Raw genomic sequence first — 14,780 nt, 5'->3', positions numbered from 1 at the left:
TTCTTTCTTTTTCCCTCTTGCTGAAATAGAGTACTGGTCCTATTTGTAGAGAATAGGCTTTCACAAGACAGTGTTTCATCAGCAGCACCTTTCTTGGCAGAATCCTTAGACTTAATTTAGTCCAATAGATCTGTATTCTACCCTCCCACCTAGATCCACTGGCTCTGTTTAGACATCAGCTGTGTCACAGTGAATATCTCACAGCTTAAAAGAGATAAAAGGATGAGTATGTGTGATATTACACCCTAAATTAAGCAGCTTCCAAGAGAAAGACAAAGCTGGGAGGGGGGAAATGCACAGCAACTCACGCCGTGGCCTGGGGAAGCGAATTTAGAGAAAAGAGAGAAAAGAACCAGACAAATGAAAACTCTGTGTCCTCAGAGCTGGATATGGTGCTTGATTCCTGGATTGGTTGTTTTTATATCCTTCCATGGATTTTTCTTCCCTAGTGAATTCACTGTGTATGCTGTTTCTCCTTGCTAGTGAACTAGATCAATTTTGAATGCAGTCTGTTTGTAGTTTGTTCATGTAGGGGAAACCAGCAGAATTTTCAAAAGTAACTTGTTTAGCTTTGTGCGTTTCTATATGAGAAATCTAGATATGCCTCAATGGCAATATTTAATATTACATTCCTGTTATTCTAAAGAATATGAGCAAATCTATTCTACAGCTGAAATGAAGGCTAATAAATGATACCAGCAGCTCCAATCTCCTTCATTTTAATTTCTGAAATGTCAAATTTTATTTTAAAAAAAGGGATAAAAATACCCTTAACTGCCAATACATTACCCAAATTGCCAAAAGCAATTTTGCCTATAATAAAACTATTGTGGGCTGAAGCATTTGGATCAAGCAGTGCAAGATTGATGTGTTTTTCTTGATACAATCCAGTGAATGTGCTATTCTTGTGGAATTTTCCATATGAGTCTGTTGGGCAGAAAATACAGTAGACAAAATTTCTTTGATTTGCAATTAGATATTTTCAAGTTATCTTATCAATTAGCTGTAAATGATAACCTGATACACTTTTCTGATGTTTAAAAGGCAATGTAATTTTCCTATTGGCAAGAAACATTTTTAGTAAGGGAATTTTGGGATGATACAGGCACAGTCATTTAAAATACAGTTGAGTCACTATATTAATTGACATTTTAAGATCAGCTGTGCTAATGAGTGTTTTGGAAGACCAGTAATGTTTCTGCAGCCAGCCATAGAAACGATAGTGAAGGTTAAGATGCCCTACCCTGTACGTCTTTTGCTTCTGTACCTTGCTCTGGAGGAGCCTCCCCTGAGCTATTTGTGCTGCAGCCTGGTATGAAATGCAGATGCCTCGTGAGGTTTGCACAGTGACTGTGAGTCTGGCTGAGTGCTGGAACAGAAGCATGGGTTAGAGGCATGCTAAATTTACTCTGGAAGGCAGGATAAATGAGATGGCACAGAGTTGTCTTGTTCTGCACCAGGTATTTACAATGACACTCTTAGGTGTCCCTTAGAGCCATGCAGTTTTCTATACATAGCAAGGTGAATTGTAAAATATTTATTATTTTAGCTGAGATCTTGACAACCCTGACTTAAAGTAACATTTGCTATTAACTGAATTGATCTCAGGGTTTTGTCTTCTTGTCCAAATTGTCTTGTCTTTTTGTCTAAATGCCACCTGAAACTGATAGCTGTAGAATGCATAGTTTTCTGTTAGCAAACCAGGCTAAAACCACTGATCCTTCTTATGCTGACCAATAAATAAATAGTGGTGATTTGCCTGTATCTGGCTTGGGTTCCATGGGTTAGTATAGCATTCACTGAACCACCCAGTCTCCCTTGCTAGTCTCTCTTTACTATGCCTCTTTCTATATTTCATGTTTCATATCTACTTTTAATGGCAGCATTGAATGCTCCAAGCATTTTGGTACATTTCTTGGTAGTGGTGGGTGGCATTGTGAGAAACAAATTCCTGTGTTTGGTGCAGACAACTAATTTTGACCATGTTTTGGTACAATGCCAAAAGCTAGTATCTTCTTTCAAAATCATCAGTTCTGTTCAAATAGTTGGTTAAAAGTACAGTACCACAGGATAGATATCTATAAGAGGAAAAATTGTGCATATTGAAGTTAATTGACTGACTTGTTGAAATTCAGCAAATCTTCAGGACCTGAATTAGGCTGAATAAGCTCCTCACAAGGTAGTAAAGAGAATAGGAATCTCTAGAGAACATTTAGAACATTCAGTGCACTGGAAATTCGATTTTTTTTCTTTGTGAGGTTCACACTTTTTTCCTTTAACTTTGGAAAAACTGTTAAGTTCCAGCTGAGGTGCTGACAACAAAGTAAGCTCATCTTTGGATGCCAAAGTAAACATATAACTGGGAATTTTTGGGGCTTTATATGTCCTAGCTCATAATGAATTGCACCATCAAGACTTGTACCTGTATCGACTGACTGCACAGTCTGCATTTTGCTTTGTAAAAGTTGGTTATACAAGCAATTATCTGCTTTTAAATGGATGTGGAAATTTTACTGGCGTGATGGACTCTGAGCAAATTGTGGTAGCCATAAAAGTGCCAGTACTTCTTTAATTTGGTACTATCCATTTTCTCTAGGGATGCATAAAATCTAGTAGTTATTTAAGCCTTTAAAATAGGGGAAGAGCTGAACCTAGACATTGATAATAAATTTCATACTTAAGCAAGAGGAGACACTTAGTGGATTTTTTTTTTTTTCCAGTTTGCATCTGGTCTCAGAAAGGAAAGGTTTATGATTAAGAGTTTAGTATCTGAGAAAATGAGTAGCTCAGAAAGTGAGCCAGTGAGCTGGCTGGGTATGTGGAGCAAAATAACTGTGTTCTGTATAGAAAGAGACAGATGAGTTCCAGGGGAATGGCAGTGTGGGAAACAGGAGTGGAGAGACAGAAGTTTGGAAAAGTAGTATCAGTCCTTGAAAAACAAAAAAACCTGAAAATTATATATATGTTTTTCTCTTAGTTGGGGCTCTTGCTTTTCTTCTTGTGGGAGATATTGAACAATATTTTTTTTAAAAGCCCAGAACACCCCTCCCCTCCTTGCCAAAAAAGAAAACGTGACAGTATGCCAATTCTTATTTAAATACACTTCTTTAAGAGCTCTTTCTGCTGCTGTGATTTAAATGGAGTCACATTAGTGTAAAGTCAGAGCAAGACCACAGAGCCAATGATTTAGTAGATACAAATTTCTAGTAGATTCACCATAAGAACTATAACCAGGGCAGAAGACTCTGTACTGTTATGACCTCAATATGATGTTTAAATTAATTTCAGGTCAATATATTTGAAAGTCAGTGAGTAAAGTACTAATATGAACTATGTTTTTGGTTGGCCGATGCCATTTAACAAGGTACGTTAAGAGTTTTCTTCTGCAGTTCTGGTAGTCTTGTGGTAACAAGGGATTCCTACATGTTTTTGTGTTTAAGTATTTAGACAATTTTCTCCAAAACACTCTGCTCACAAACATATTTGCTGCTTTTCTGTGTGAAAGCATCTTCTCGTCAGGAAGCAGCCCAAGCACTGCGTTAGCACGGGAATGGTGAGCATGCATCCTTCCTTGTCTCGCTCTACAGCTGCCGTGGAAAACTATTCCACTTAGCAGAGATGCAGCAAGATGGGACAGGTAGATACACAATCCCTGGGCACTGGACCTGGCTATTTTGTAATTTCTTGAACTCTCTCTGACGAAGTAAAAGCCCTTCTTCTCTGTTAGAGAGGAAAGAAAGGTCTCTTTTCCATGCAAGTGGATAGTTTCTCCAAGACCAGGACTCTTTTCAGTGCACTTCCCCCATGGTGTGTCATACCAAGGTTTGTCCTTTTTATAGCCCTTTCACCAGGGGTCCCCTTAATCCTCTTTTGGATTGCGTGCAGTGGGAACAGGCAGCTGACCTGATTTTTTTTTTTACTCGGAATACTCTTGCAAGGAAAATAGACTGATGCATAGGAAAACACACATTTAATTTTACAACAGGAAGAGCTTACAAGTCCCCAGCCATTAAAAGAGAATAGATAGATTTGCTTGTAAATGTGAGCAGCCAGGTTGGATTTGATATTAATATACACTGAGGCACCTTTACACGAAAGGGACACTACAGAGGGTTGTTAATGTGAGAGTAAATTAAAATTGCATATGCTTTTAGGTCTTTTAGAGATCTGAAGCAAGAAAATGGAGACTAAGTGGTTCAACTACTTTAATAATTGAAAAACAAAGGGGGGGTTGGACTAACAAATAAGTATGAATATGTTTACAATAATATTAAATGATGTATGACTGGGTAGGCTAATTGACTCTCACTAAGATTTTGCTCATGTCATTTCAGCATTTTATATAAATCCATCTGCTTTTTCCAACTCTAGGTAGAAATTGCTTCTGTTGAAGTGCCTAAAAGAAATTGCTTAAAGTTTTACTCACTGCATCTATATCAGCACATTCAAAGAGAATATTATTCACTTAAGCTTTATGCAAAACCAGTCTTGTCAAAGAAAGCAAACATTTAAGAAACAGAATGATTCAGGTAATTGACCCCAATCATCTGCTTCTTCCGGGTTTGAACACCTTTCCTAGCTTGGTGTCAATACAGAGACACAGAGAAACAGTGTTATGAGAATCTCACTGCCTTTGCTTTGCATTTTCTTTCCTGGAGATCCCTTGGCATGCCCAAAATAGTAAAGGCTGCATATAAAAGCAGGGCAATGAACCAGAAGCAATTAAAAAAATGCTGACAGAAGACAGAAAACATCTGAGATGCAAACTGTCCGATATGCTGAACAGCTACATCAAGCTCTTAGCGTCCTCTTCCCTCAGTGCAGTTCTGAAGTCATAGAGGCTTTGATTTTAGGCTTTGATTTTACTAATAGACCTCCCCCATCACAGTTAGCCTGTGATGGATGGAAAAGAATCCCAAGAGAAATGTGGGAGAGTTTCAGAGCTAGTGGCATATTCCTTTCAAAACAAGACTGACACATGGGATACGGTCACCTGGAAGGACACAGTGGAGGCAATTGTCTGACTCAGGGTAACCATAATATTTCTGTGCCAAAAGTTATTTCATAATGTGTCTCTTTTACAGAATCACAGGGCGGGTCAGGTTGGAAAGAAGCACAGTGGGGCATCTGGTCCAACCTCCCTGCTCAAGCAGTTTCATTCCAGAGCACATGGTACAGGATTATGTCCAGATGGTTCTTGAATATCCCCAGGGAGGGGGGGATATCCAGAGCCTATCTGGGTAACCTGTTCCAGTGCTCTGTCACCTGCACAGAAGGAATTTCTCCCTCATATTCAGATGGAACTTCCTGTGCCTCAGTTCCTGCCTATTGCCTCTTGTTCCATTGATTGGAACCACTGAGCAGAGCCTGGCTCCATCCTCTGACCCCTCCCTGCAGACACTGACAGACATTGATAAGGTTCCCTCTCCGTGTCTCTCCTCGAGGCTGAATGAACAGGCCCAGCTCCCTCAGCCTTTCCTCATCAGAGAGATGCTCCCAGCCCTTGATCATCTTCATAGCCCTCCACTGGACGTGTTCCAGGAGCTCCATGTCTCTCTTGGACAGAGGAGTCCAGAATTTAATTGACAACTTTTAGTTATCAGCAGCATTTGTTCTGCCACAGGAACTGAAAAACAGGCCAGAGAGGTCTCTATTTTATAAGAATGTAATTTGTTAATTGTGGATTAACTTTGCCTTTTGAACAGTCACCACATAAGTTCTGATCACTTGGTTCAGCACTTGGTCTATCATCTATTCCTATCAGTGACAGTACAAAGTCAGGATTTTTCTTTCTCTCTTTCACTTCTTGGTCGACAGTGCAGGGGACAATTTCCATAATCCTTTTGTTATGAGAAATCTTTTCCTGGGCATTAAAGATATCCTGTTTCCTAGGTTTGTGAATACTTCAGTTATCACCAGTACATTGTGTTATGCACAGAATTTCCATTAAAAGTGTTTGCTGTACTGCTGACAAAAATACTGGATCCCAAGAAAAACATATCCACTAAATGAAAAAGCAGAGTATGAAGATCCACTAACATCAGAAGGTACTTTGTGGAAATTATTAGCAAATCATCTAGATCAGGTAATAGATGATATTCTGAGAAGTCCTAATAAACAGATGCTAAATAAACAGAGAAGTTAACATAGATTAAGAAAAATATAACGCACATGCACACACATTTACCACTTTTTATTTTCCACCAAATTATTTTTAATAAAGGAGCAAAAATCCAGTCCTGTAAATCCATACTTGAAGTTCTTTTAGCTCAGTAATCCCATTTCTTAAAGGCCTGTATGTCATTGAAAAGTGAATAATTAAATCCATGTTGACTGTGCCTATTTATGAAAACCTGGTGCGTATACAATGTACTTACATAATTAAATAGACATTAGAAGTGTTTTAATGTAGTAGTTATATAGTATATAGTATATAGTAGCTCTATATTTTGTTTATACTTGGTAATTTTCTTGTTTGATGTGACTTTTGGTGAGTTTTAACATTTGCCCAGCCAGTCTCTCTGTTTCTCTCTTTCTCTGTGAGGTTCACATGTAAACTGCTTTAAAGATTGCATAATGACTGTTTGGCATATCCTACAGGCAAAGGCCCAGAAACCCTTTTTGCTGGCTATAACCTCAATGATAATGAGTGGCACACAGTGCGTGTGGTGCGGCGAGGAAAAGGTTTAAAGTTAATGGTGGATGACCAGCAGGCCGTGACAGGTAGTGTGCCATTGTGATTCCATGATTCCATGTTGGCTGGGGGGAAACACGAAACAAAAAAAGAAAAATGACGGAAGTAAAATGGCTTTAGCTGAAAGAAACAGATTTTTTTTTTTTTTTCTTTTCCTGGGTAAGATTCAAAATCCATGTTATGCATCTTGGAATGCTGGTACAACAAGTGTGTTATTACACTTGATGTTAATGTTGCTCTGAGTTTGCTATTGAAATTAAAGAAAAACTTTGTGCTGACTTAAATGAGTGTTTTTATACAGTAATTGGAGAGGAGTGATTTGATACATCACTAATGAGAAGGCAAGCAAAATGCTTTTGGCAACACATTGTTAAGGCTAAACTCTAAGCCACTGCTGGAAGAAAAAATTTAATAAACATTTGAAGGATATTCTACTGTGGTTTGAATCTTGCATCAACTGTCCTCAATATATTAGGCAGCATGTTTTTCTCAAATACTAGCAGTCAGGATGGGAGAAAACAACTGACATGCATGCTAGCAGATGTTAGAAATGTATTTCTATATTTATATTATCAGAAAGTTTAATAGAGGACACATTGATTTTGTCCTGTACAAGGCAATGCTTGTATGACATGTATACTAACAACATACATATTGTTAATAGCAACTGATCTGGCTTCTGGCCCTGATTCCTTGCACAGTACAATGTGCCTAATTTTGTGTTAGCTATTTAGAGTTATCCTTTGGTTTTGTGTAGCATTAAACAACTTTTATCATTGGTTCTAACCTTTGTTAAAATGGTAAAAAGTTAAATGATTTTGGTTTTGTTTTTTTTTTTAAAGAGGCATATACCTTCTTTAATAATCCCTTTTCACCTCATCAGGACTCTGAGGGTCATGTCATTGGTTGAAAAATAATTCATATAGTTGCAAGAACATATTTTCTAGAATCAGAAATTACCAATATATCTTCCAGAGCTGAAGTCTGTGTGTATGTTATGATGCCCAGGGTCATTCTCCCAAGAATGTAGATGGCCTAAATAATTTATTTTCTCTTTGATAATAAATTTATAGTATGGGTAGAAGTATAGTGAATAATATTATAATCTGGCTGCTTCAACTACCACTCAAGGCAGATTACAATATAGTGGAAATTGTTTAGATCAAGATCCAGTGCAAGATCCAAATGCACCCTTCATGGCAGAGGTCTAATTTACAAATACTACAGGTTACATAGCCTGGCTCCAGTTTTCTGGTGCAACACTTGTATTCTTTCCACAACCCAGTATCTGCATCAAATCTGGCCAGTTGACTTGAATTCCCTCTCAGTGCTTCAAGCTGGAAGTTGTCTGCATTTGCATAACCCACAAATGCTTAATATTATTCATCCAAAGGGAGAAAGTCATCCCAATATTTTAGACAAAGAAAGACTTCCTAAGCTTCCTAAACTCCCTGTAGGAATCTGCATGGCCAATCCGTGGTCTGCTTCACCAGTGAGGAGGGAACTGGTGTAAGAGAAAAAACAGAGCAAACTTTAAATATGGGTAATCTGCTGTTAGTGCCAGGAATATCACATTTCCAACAAAGAAAGTCTTTATGGTTGTGTAGCTGATGAGATTTCTTGTTTGGGGTTTTTTTTGGGGTGGGTTTTTTTTGTTGGTTTGGGTTTTTTTCAACACTGAGTGTTTTAAAAGCCTTTACAAGTTTAAATTTCAAATGTATGTATTAGAATTTAATGTGTAGTAGCTTTGAATTTCTTGAAAGGGTAGGGAAAGAGTTGCCATATGAGATTAAAGCGTTCTTGTTTTATATTGCTTAGAACTTTGCTTCAGATGTCCCAACAATCAGAAATTTGGTTAAAATTTAACCCATTCATTTTTCCTGTGAAAGGTCATTGTAGTGTTATAAGGAGAATAAGGAAGAAAAGGGCTTCCTACTAAAAATTCCAGCTTTTTCCCACCACACATTGTGTTTTCCTTTTTTGATTCCATTTCCTGTCGTATATGAAAGAAACCTCATCAGATCTAGAAAGCTTAAACTGGAGGAAAAGCCATTAAATAATTCAGCCTGACTTTCCAGTTTTTACAGATTATGAAATACCACTTAGTCATTTGTGAGTTGGTTCTCTTTGACAAATGCATAATGTGTGCATGGTTAAATAATATAATTCAGAGTCATAACAAGTTTTCATTGGAGGTCATGCAGGTGGTTTTGAAGAAATTACTCATCATAGAAGAGTTTAAATACTTCCAGCCCTGATGCACCTTATTTTCTAAAAACGTATAGAAAATAAAAGTGGATTGAAAGTCACTAAAGTTGGATAACAGAATAGCTTATAGTTATGAACAGAAATTCAACTGGCCTTTTGTATGGTGTTTTTCCACAAACTGGATAAATTAAAGAAAAAAAGATAACAAACAAAATAAAAAATAAAAAATTAAAAAAAAAAAAACCGCCACCAAACCCCCAAACTCCCAACCTTGTAAGTACAAATTACACTCTCTCTCTTCTCCTTCATTGCTGCTTTTACAAATCCTGTGGAGCATTATGTGAAGTCTCAAGTCCTGTTTGCATGTTTGTAGAACTGAAATGTCAGAGGGAGATTTGGGATGTGAGCCCAGATTCAGGAACTTTTTTATTACTGTGCTCAAAGAAAGAAATACATTTAATGTAGTGAGGATACTGTGCTACAGGCCAAAGCTCAGTGGATTTATGCCATAATATTAATGCAATGCCATCTGAAGGGATGCAGGACTGGAATATATAGTGTTCCTCTCTAAAACTTGATCCTCAGCTCTTTGGCTGTGATCCAACATACAGCTCTTGTCCCAGCAAAATTACACATTTGGCATTTTCCAAGACAGCTCCCTGACTCATTACTGCAAGGAAGAACCCACTTTTGCTTAATACATTCAGGGAAAGTGGTATCTTCAGAGCTGATGTTTAGAAACAAGAACATCAAGAAGACTGTCCCTGGGGTTTAAGGTGCCTCTTGCAGCGCTCAGTCCCGTGAGTGCAGATCCCAGGTGGTGGTGCTGTTCAATGACACCAGTAAGAGTAAGTTCTCATACAGAACTCATCCTGAAGCCAAGTAAGCTACTTGTAAATATTTCTCATAAATTATTAGAGCAATTTTTGTGCCTGAATGGTATTAAAACTTACAGAGCTATTTTGCCTGTAATTTCACTGATGCCTGTACTTGTATCTCAGCGCTGTGACTTAACCTGCTCGTGACTTCATCTCCCTGGGCAAATCCCAGATATCGACATTTCTCTTTCCCTTGTCTTTTCCCTGTCACACACATGTCTACAGACACTTCCTTATGACACCTACAAAGGTACAGCTGTGTCAGCCTCCTCCAGGCTTTGTGCACCACTTCTGACATGTCCAGCCTGGGACAGTGCTCACACTCTCTCTTGGAATAGTATATTTCAGGATGGACAGAGAGAACTTGTCTTGTCAACAGCTTTGCCACAGTGGGAACTTGAATTAGAGCAGCTTTATGCCCGTATTTAGTTCAGCTTGACTAGGCCTGCTCTTTACCTTCTCTGTACTTCATGAGAGACATGATACAGCTAAGGAATTGGAGAATCTAGGCCATGGTTTGCAAAAGGTACATTAAGAGGTGAAATTCATTAGTAATAAAAGCTGGTTTTCCACACAATGTGACCATGAATCAGCCCTGTGAAAATACTGACCTACTTCTTTAAAATCAGCATGGAAAGAATTGGAAGTTCGGTCAGAAAAAGGAACACTTCCGTGAACACAATTTTGATGTGCTGGGTAAGGTATTTAATAACTAGCTTAAAAACTTACCTGACCTGTATGCAGTGTACTCTGGCAGTGCTGATCCTTTCCTCCAGATTAGCTCTACAGTCAGCAGATTTCAGGCTTCTTGCTCTGCAGTGGTCCTTGCATGACAGAGAGAACTCAAAGGCAGCTGTGGGGCTTGCTTTTGGCCACCTTTCTGACAAAAGCAAGTCTCCTGTTGTTTCCAGGATTACAAAACACTGGCGTGCACCCTTCCTGAAGGCTTTCTACTCAGACCATCTCTTGGGCTCTGCCCTTTCTCCCATGGTTTATCCCCATGGTACAAAGCCCGTTCCTTTCAAGCAGCTGTCCACACTTGTGGCACAGGGCTTTGCAGCAGGACCAGCATTAATGAACCTAAGACAGCGGAAACAGGAATCCTTCCTTCCTCTAGTCAGATCATGCATGTTGAAGCAAAGCTCATGGAATAATATCCCTCAAGCTGTTCTGTTTCTCTTTCATGAAACTCTCATATTGTCGGTTTAGCTCAGAGGTTGGCCTTTGTCTTCCTCATGTTAAGTAAACGTACTTGCTTATAGTAAAACCCCACATCTGGTTAAGTGTCACTAAAGTGAGGGATTTTGTTGGCAGTTTAATATACTCTGGCAAACTGTTTCAGTTTAGAAATCTTGCTGTTGGCCTTATCCAAATGTGCTAAAGTCTCCTGGATTTACCAGTAATTAGGATGAATTTAGTAGAATTCCCTTTGGAATTGGCCTTGCACATTCTGAGAAGTGTGAAATTATTGCAGATACTTAATCACATGATGTGCTTTTTGACCTCCCATTTCAGACACTAACACGTGTTTTCTTGTTGCTGTTTAAAGGTCAAATGGCTGGCGATCACACACGGCTGGAATTCCACAACATAGAAACAGGAATAATAACAGAACGGCGCTACCTGTCTTCTGTGCCTTCTAATTTTATTGGGCATCTGCAGAGTCTCACATTTAATGGCATGGCATACATTGACTTGTGTAAAAATGGAGACATCGATTATTGTGAGCTAAATGCAAGATTTGGGTTCAGGAACATCATAGCAGACCCTGTAACCTTTAAAACAAAAGCAAGTTATGTGGCACTGGCCACGCTACAAGCGTACACATCTATGCACCTTTTTTTCCAGTTCAAAACCACCTCCCTGGATGGATTGATACTTTTTAACAGTGGCGATGGAAATGATTTCATTGTGGTTGAATTAGTGAAAGGGTATGTATGGATTAGCGTAACGACAAAACCGGTCCGTTCGAAATGTATGTGCAGGAGGAAATACAGGGGAAAGTTTAGGATGCCAATCCTTTTTCTGACTGGATTGATGTGATTGATAATGCTTCTTCATGTTGAACTTCATGTGCTTTATTGTGACTCTTTCTTTCAGATGAAGCTAGATGCCTGAAATGTATGAAAGTAAATAATAGGTATAACTTCTCTCGTGTTTACCACAAAGAAGTACTAGTTTGTAGCCTCCCTCTTGTTCTCTCTCTACGTATGTATGCATGTTCTTGGTCCATGGAGTGCTCGTTGCTTTCCAGAAACTTGGGACTGCACCTCAACTCATCCAAACGAGTGGCAATTTCTCGGAATGACAGTTGCTTCCCCATCTGGCATTCATTGTTGTCTTCTGGTTTTGCCAGCTCTGCTGAGGAGTACAAGCAAATAGAAAATATTAGACATATTAATTAGTGCCCCCTTGCCATGTAAAGAAAAAGGAAACTTTTCCAATTTTTTCTCTTTTCCCAGGTATTTACATTATGTGTTTGACTTGGGAAACGGTGCCAACCTCATCAAGGGAAGTTCTAATAAACCTCTGAATGACAACCAGTGGCATAATGTAATGATATCAAGGGATACCAACAACCTACACACTGTAAAGATTGACACTAAAATCACAACACAGAGCACAGCAGGAGCCAGAAATTTAGATCTCAAAAGTAAGTACAGTTATTCTTGTGTAATCTACAGTGAGGGCCATTACAGAATGATAAACAAATTAATAATGGATGTAAAGTACGATATATTTTTTTAATATTGTATGAAATCATTTATTTTATAATAATTTATATGATCACATGAGATAACATCATCATAACCCGACAATGCCAATTTAGTATTAGTTCTGCACAGGTAGGTACAACTTTAAACATGTGGAGATCCCATGGGAATAAAAAAAAATAAGTAGGAAATTATAATAACACAGAGTGGCCCATATAAACCAAAAGATAGTTGGGGGATTAAATGAAACCTACAATGTCTTTTACATGAACATAAGTTATACAAGTGGCATAACATACTCATCTAAATATGTAATGTATTGTAATTTCGACTTCAGGTAGGGTAAACTTTGTTTTATAGCATTAAACCTACATGTTATACATCCAGCTAGATTCTAAAGATCCATATTTTATAAATATATGTATATTTTAAAATAAGTGATAGTAATGAGTTCTATGGGTGGGTTTCTGAAAAGCTAATTTGCATTTGAGGAAAATATCTTTTTGGAAGGATGTATAAGTAAATATACTTTTAAAATAATGACTACCTAATCAGACATAAGAATATATGTTCTGATCATGTGGAAAAGTACTGTATATTTTAACATTCTTTAAGAAGGCTCTTGAAAGGAAAACTGAAAGTGCATAACAGTCAAAGAAATATGATATTTCAAAAGCCAGGATGTTCAAAGTAGATATTAATATTCCATCAAGAGCTTATTCCTTGCTGGGTTTTCTTTTAACTGCCTCTGAGTCACAGATAATGAGCTGACCTTGGTAATTATGCTGGATTTTGTGATATTTTACATGTTTGCCTCACTTGAAAGTGCTATTAAGATTGTAAGAAAGACTGTGAAAACAGTATCCTGATATGTCACAATCTTCAGTAAGAGATTGTTTTATTTATAAACCTAGCATTTCTGATAAAGCTTTTTGGATGGCTCACACTCCATTCGTAAAGTAGCATTTGAAATTTGTGCCGTGTTATTTCTGGGGTTTGCATTCTGTTGAACATCATCGATTTTGTTTATTGTTTTGTTTATTGAGACAGTGTAAAATTTCAGCATTGGTTTTGGTGCTGTAGAAAAAGCATCCACCTTGTTCCTTGACATTTTTAAGATGGCAAGTACTACTCATGCATATGTGTATGTCTTTAATATGTTTGGCTTTTTTCCTAGTAGATAAATCAAGCATGGGTAGGAAAAAAAAAACAATCCTGTTGCGAGCTGATAATTAACACAGCCCTTTAATTCGACACATTTTGCAAACCGATTGTGGCGTGTCTTTGGTGCGCCGCTTTATTGAAGGAGAGCAGATCAAGCTCGCTCCATGTGCTCGCTGAAGGCACTAGAGAGCGCTGTGATCTCACCGAACGCGCTGCCCAGGGAAGGCTCATTGCGAGGGCAATCTGCAAAATCCAACATCCCTTTGTGCCCTGCACTTTGAAAACGCTACTTTCGCCTTGCGCTTTTGAAGTAAAAACTGTATCCATAGCTGTCGCGTTTTCTAACCTTGAATTCCTTTGGGGGGAAAAAAAAAAAAAGAAAGAAAGAAAAAGAAATGAGGAGCATGAAAAAACCTACCGAGATTTGAAGTGAGGAAGGTGAATTGTGTTAGATGATTTTCTGTAATTCACCACCCAGGGAATGTGGATGGTAAAAGAATAACAAGCCTGACGTGTTTCGTGCAGAAATAGATAGCAAGCACCTTTCTAAAACTGGTCTAGCATACACAAATCCTCAACCTCGGTCTCCTCATAACAGTATGCTTCATTTTATTTTATTTTTTAAAATGTGTTACACTAAATTTTACTCAGTCATCTTCCCTTAAATATGGCACAGTATATATCATGAGAAGTTTGGTTGGATTTGGGAGGGGGTTCAAGCTGATACTTTTTAGCCAGAGAGAGAAAAAAGTTGCCTTTCATTACTGTTTTTCCTTCCTTTGTATTTAGTAGAAATGGTCTCCTGTAGTTGCTTCTTTTCTATTTTACATCAGTGTTTCTAACAATGACATATTTCTGTTGTGCTATAAACACTCCATATACTTTCCTGATATAAATAGTTACAATTAATTCATTGTCCTGTACTATTTTAGCCTTAGCAACAAAGCAAATGCAAAATTACACTTCCTGCTACTGGTATCAATAGTTCTGCTTAACCAGAGTTATCATTAGGTAAAATATTAATGTGTGCAGATAGTATGGAACCTGCAGCCATTCTGAGTAATTGCAGAGTTACCAATTTCTGATTTTGAAATCCAAGCTGATCCTGGAAAAAGAAATCCC

General features: G+C 38.0%; 1 protein-coding gene across 9 annotated transcripts in view; it reads left to right on the top strand.

The window, feature by feature from the left end:
* Positions 1 to 14,780, top strand: part of NRXN1 (neurexin 1) — a gene marked incomplete at both ends in the record, with an annotated part of 666,790 nt that overhangs the window by 301,767 nt on the left and 350,243 nt on the right. For all 9 annotated transcript variants that reach the window (XM_082302935.1, XM_082302936.1, XM_082302939.1 and 6 more), the window contains 3 exons: positions 6,601 to 6,723; positions 11,330 to 11,711; positions 12,243 to 12,433. In XM_082302935.1, the coding sequence (XP_082159061.1) occupies positions 6,601 to 6,723; positions 11,330 to 11,711; positions 12,243 to 12,433 (696 nt within the window). The remainder of the gene's footprint in view (positions 1 to 6,600; positions 6,724 to 11,329; positions 11,712 to 12,242; positions 12,434 to 14,780) is intronic.

The sequence above is a fragment of the Coloeus monedula genome, assembly GCF_965178545.1.
Source record: "Coloeus monedula genome assembly, chromosome: 2".
In the NCBI taxonomy this organism is placed as follows: domain Eukaryota; kingdom Metazoa; phylum Chordata; class Aves; order Passeriformes; family Corvidae; genus Coloeus; species Coloeus monedula.
The sequence above is the reverse complement of the archived record's forward strand: the minus strand, read 5'-3'. Positions and strand labels throughout refer to the sequence as shown.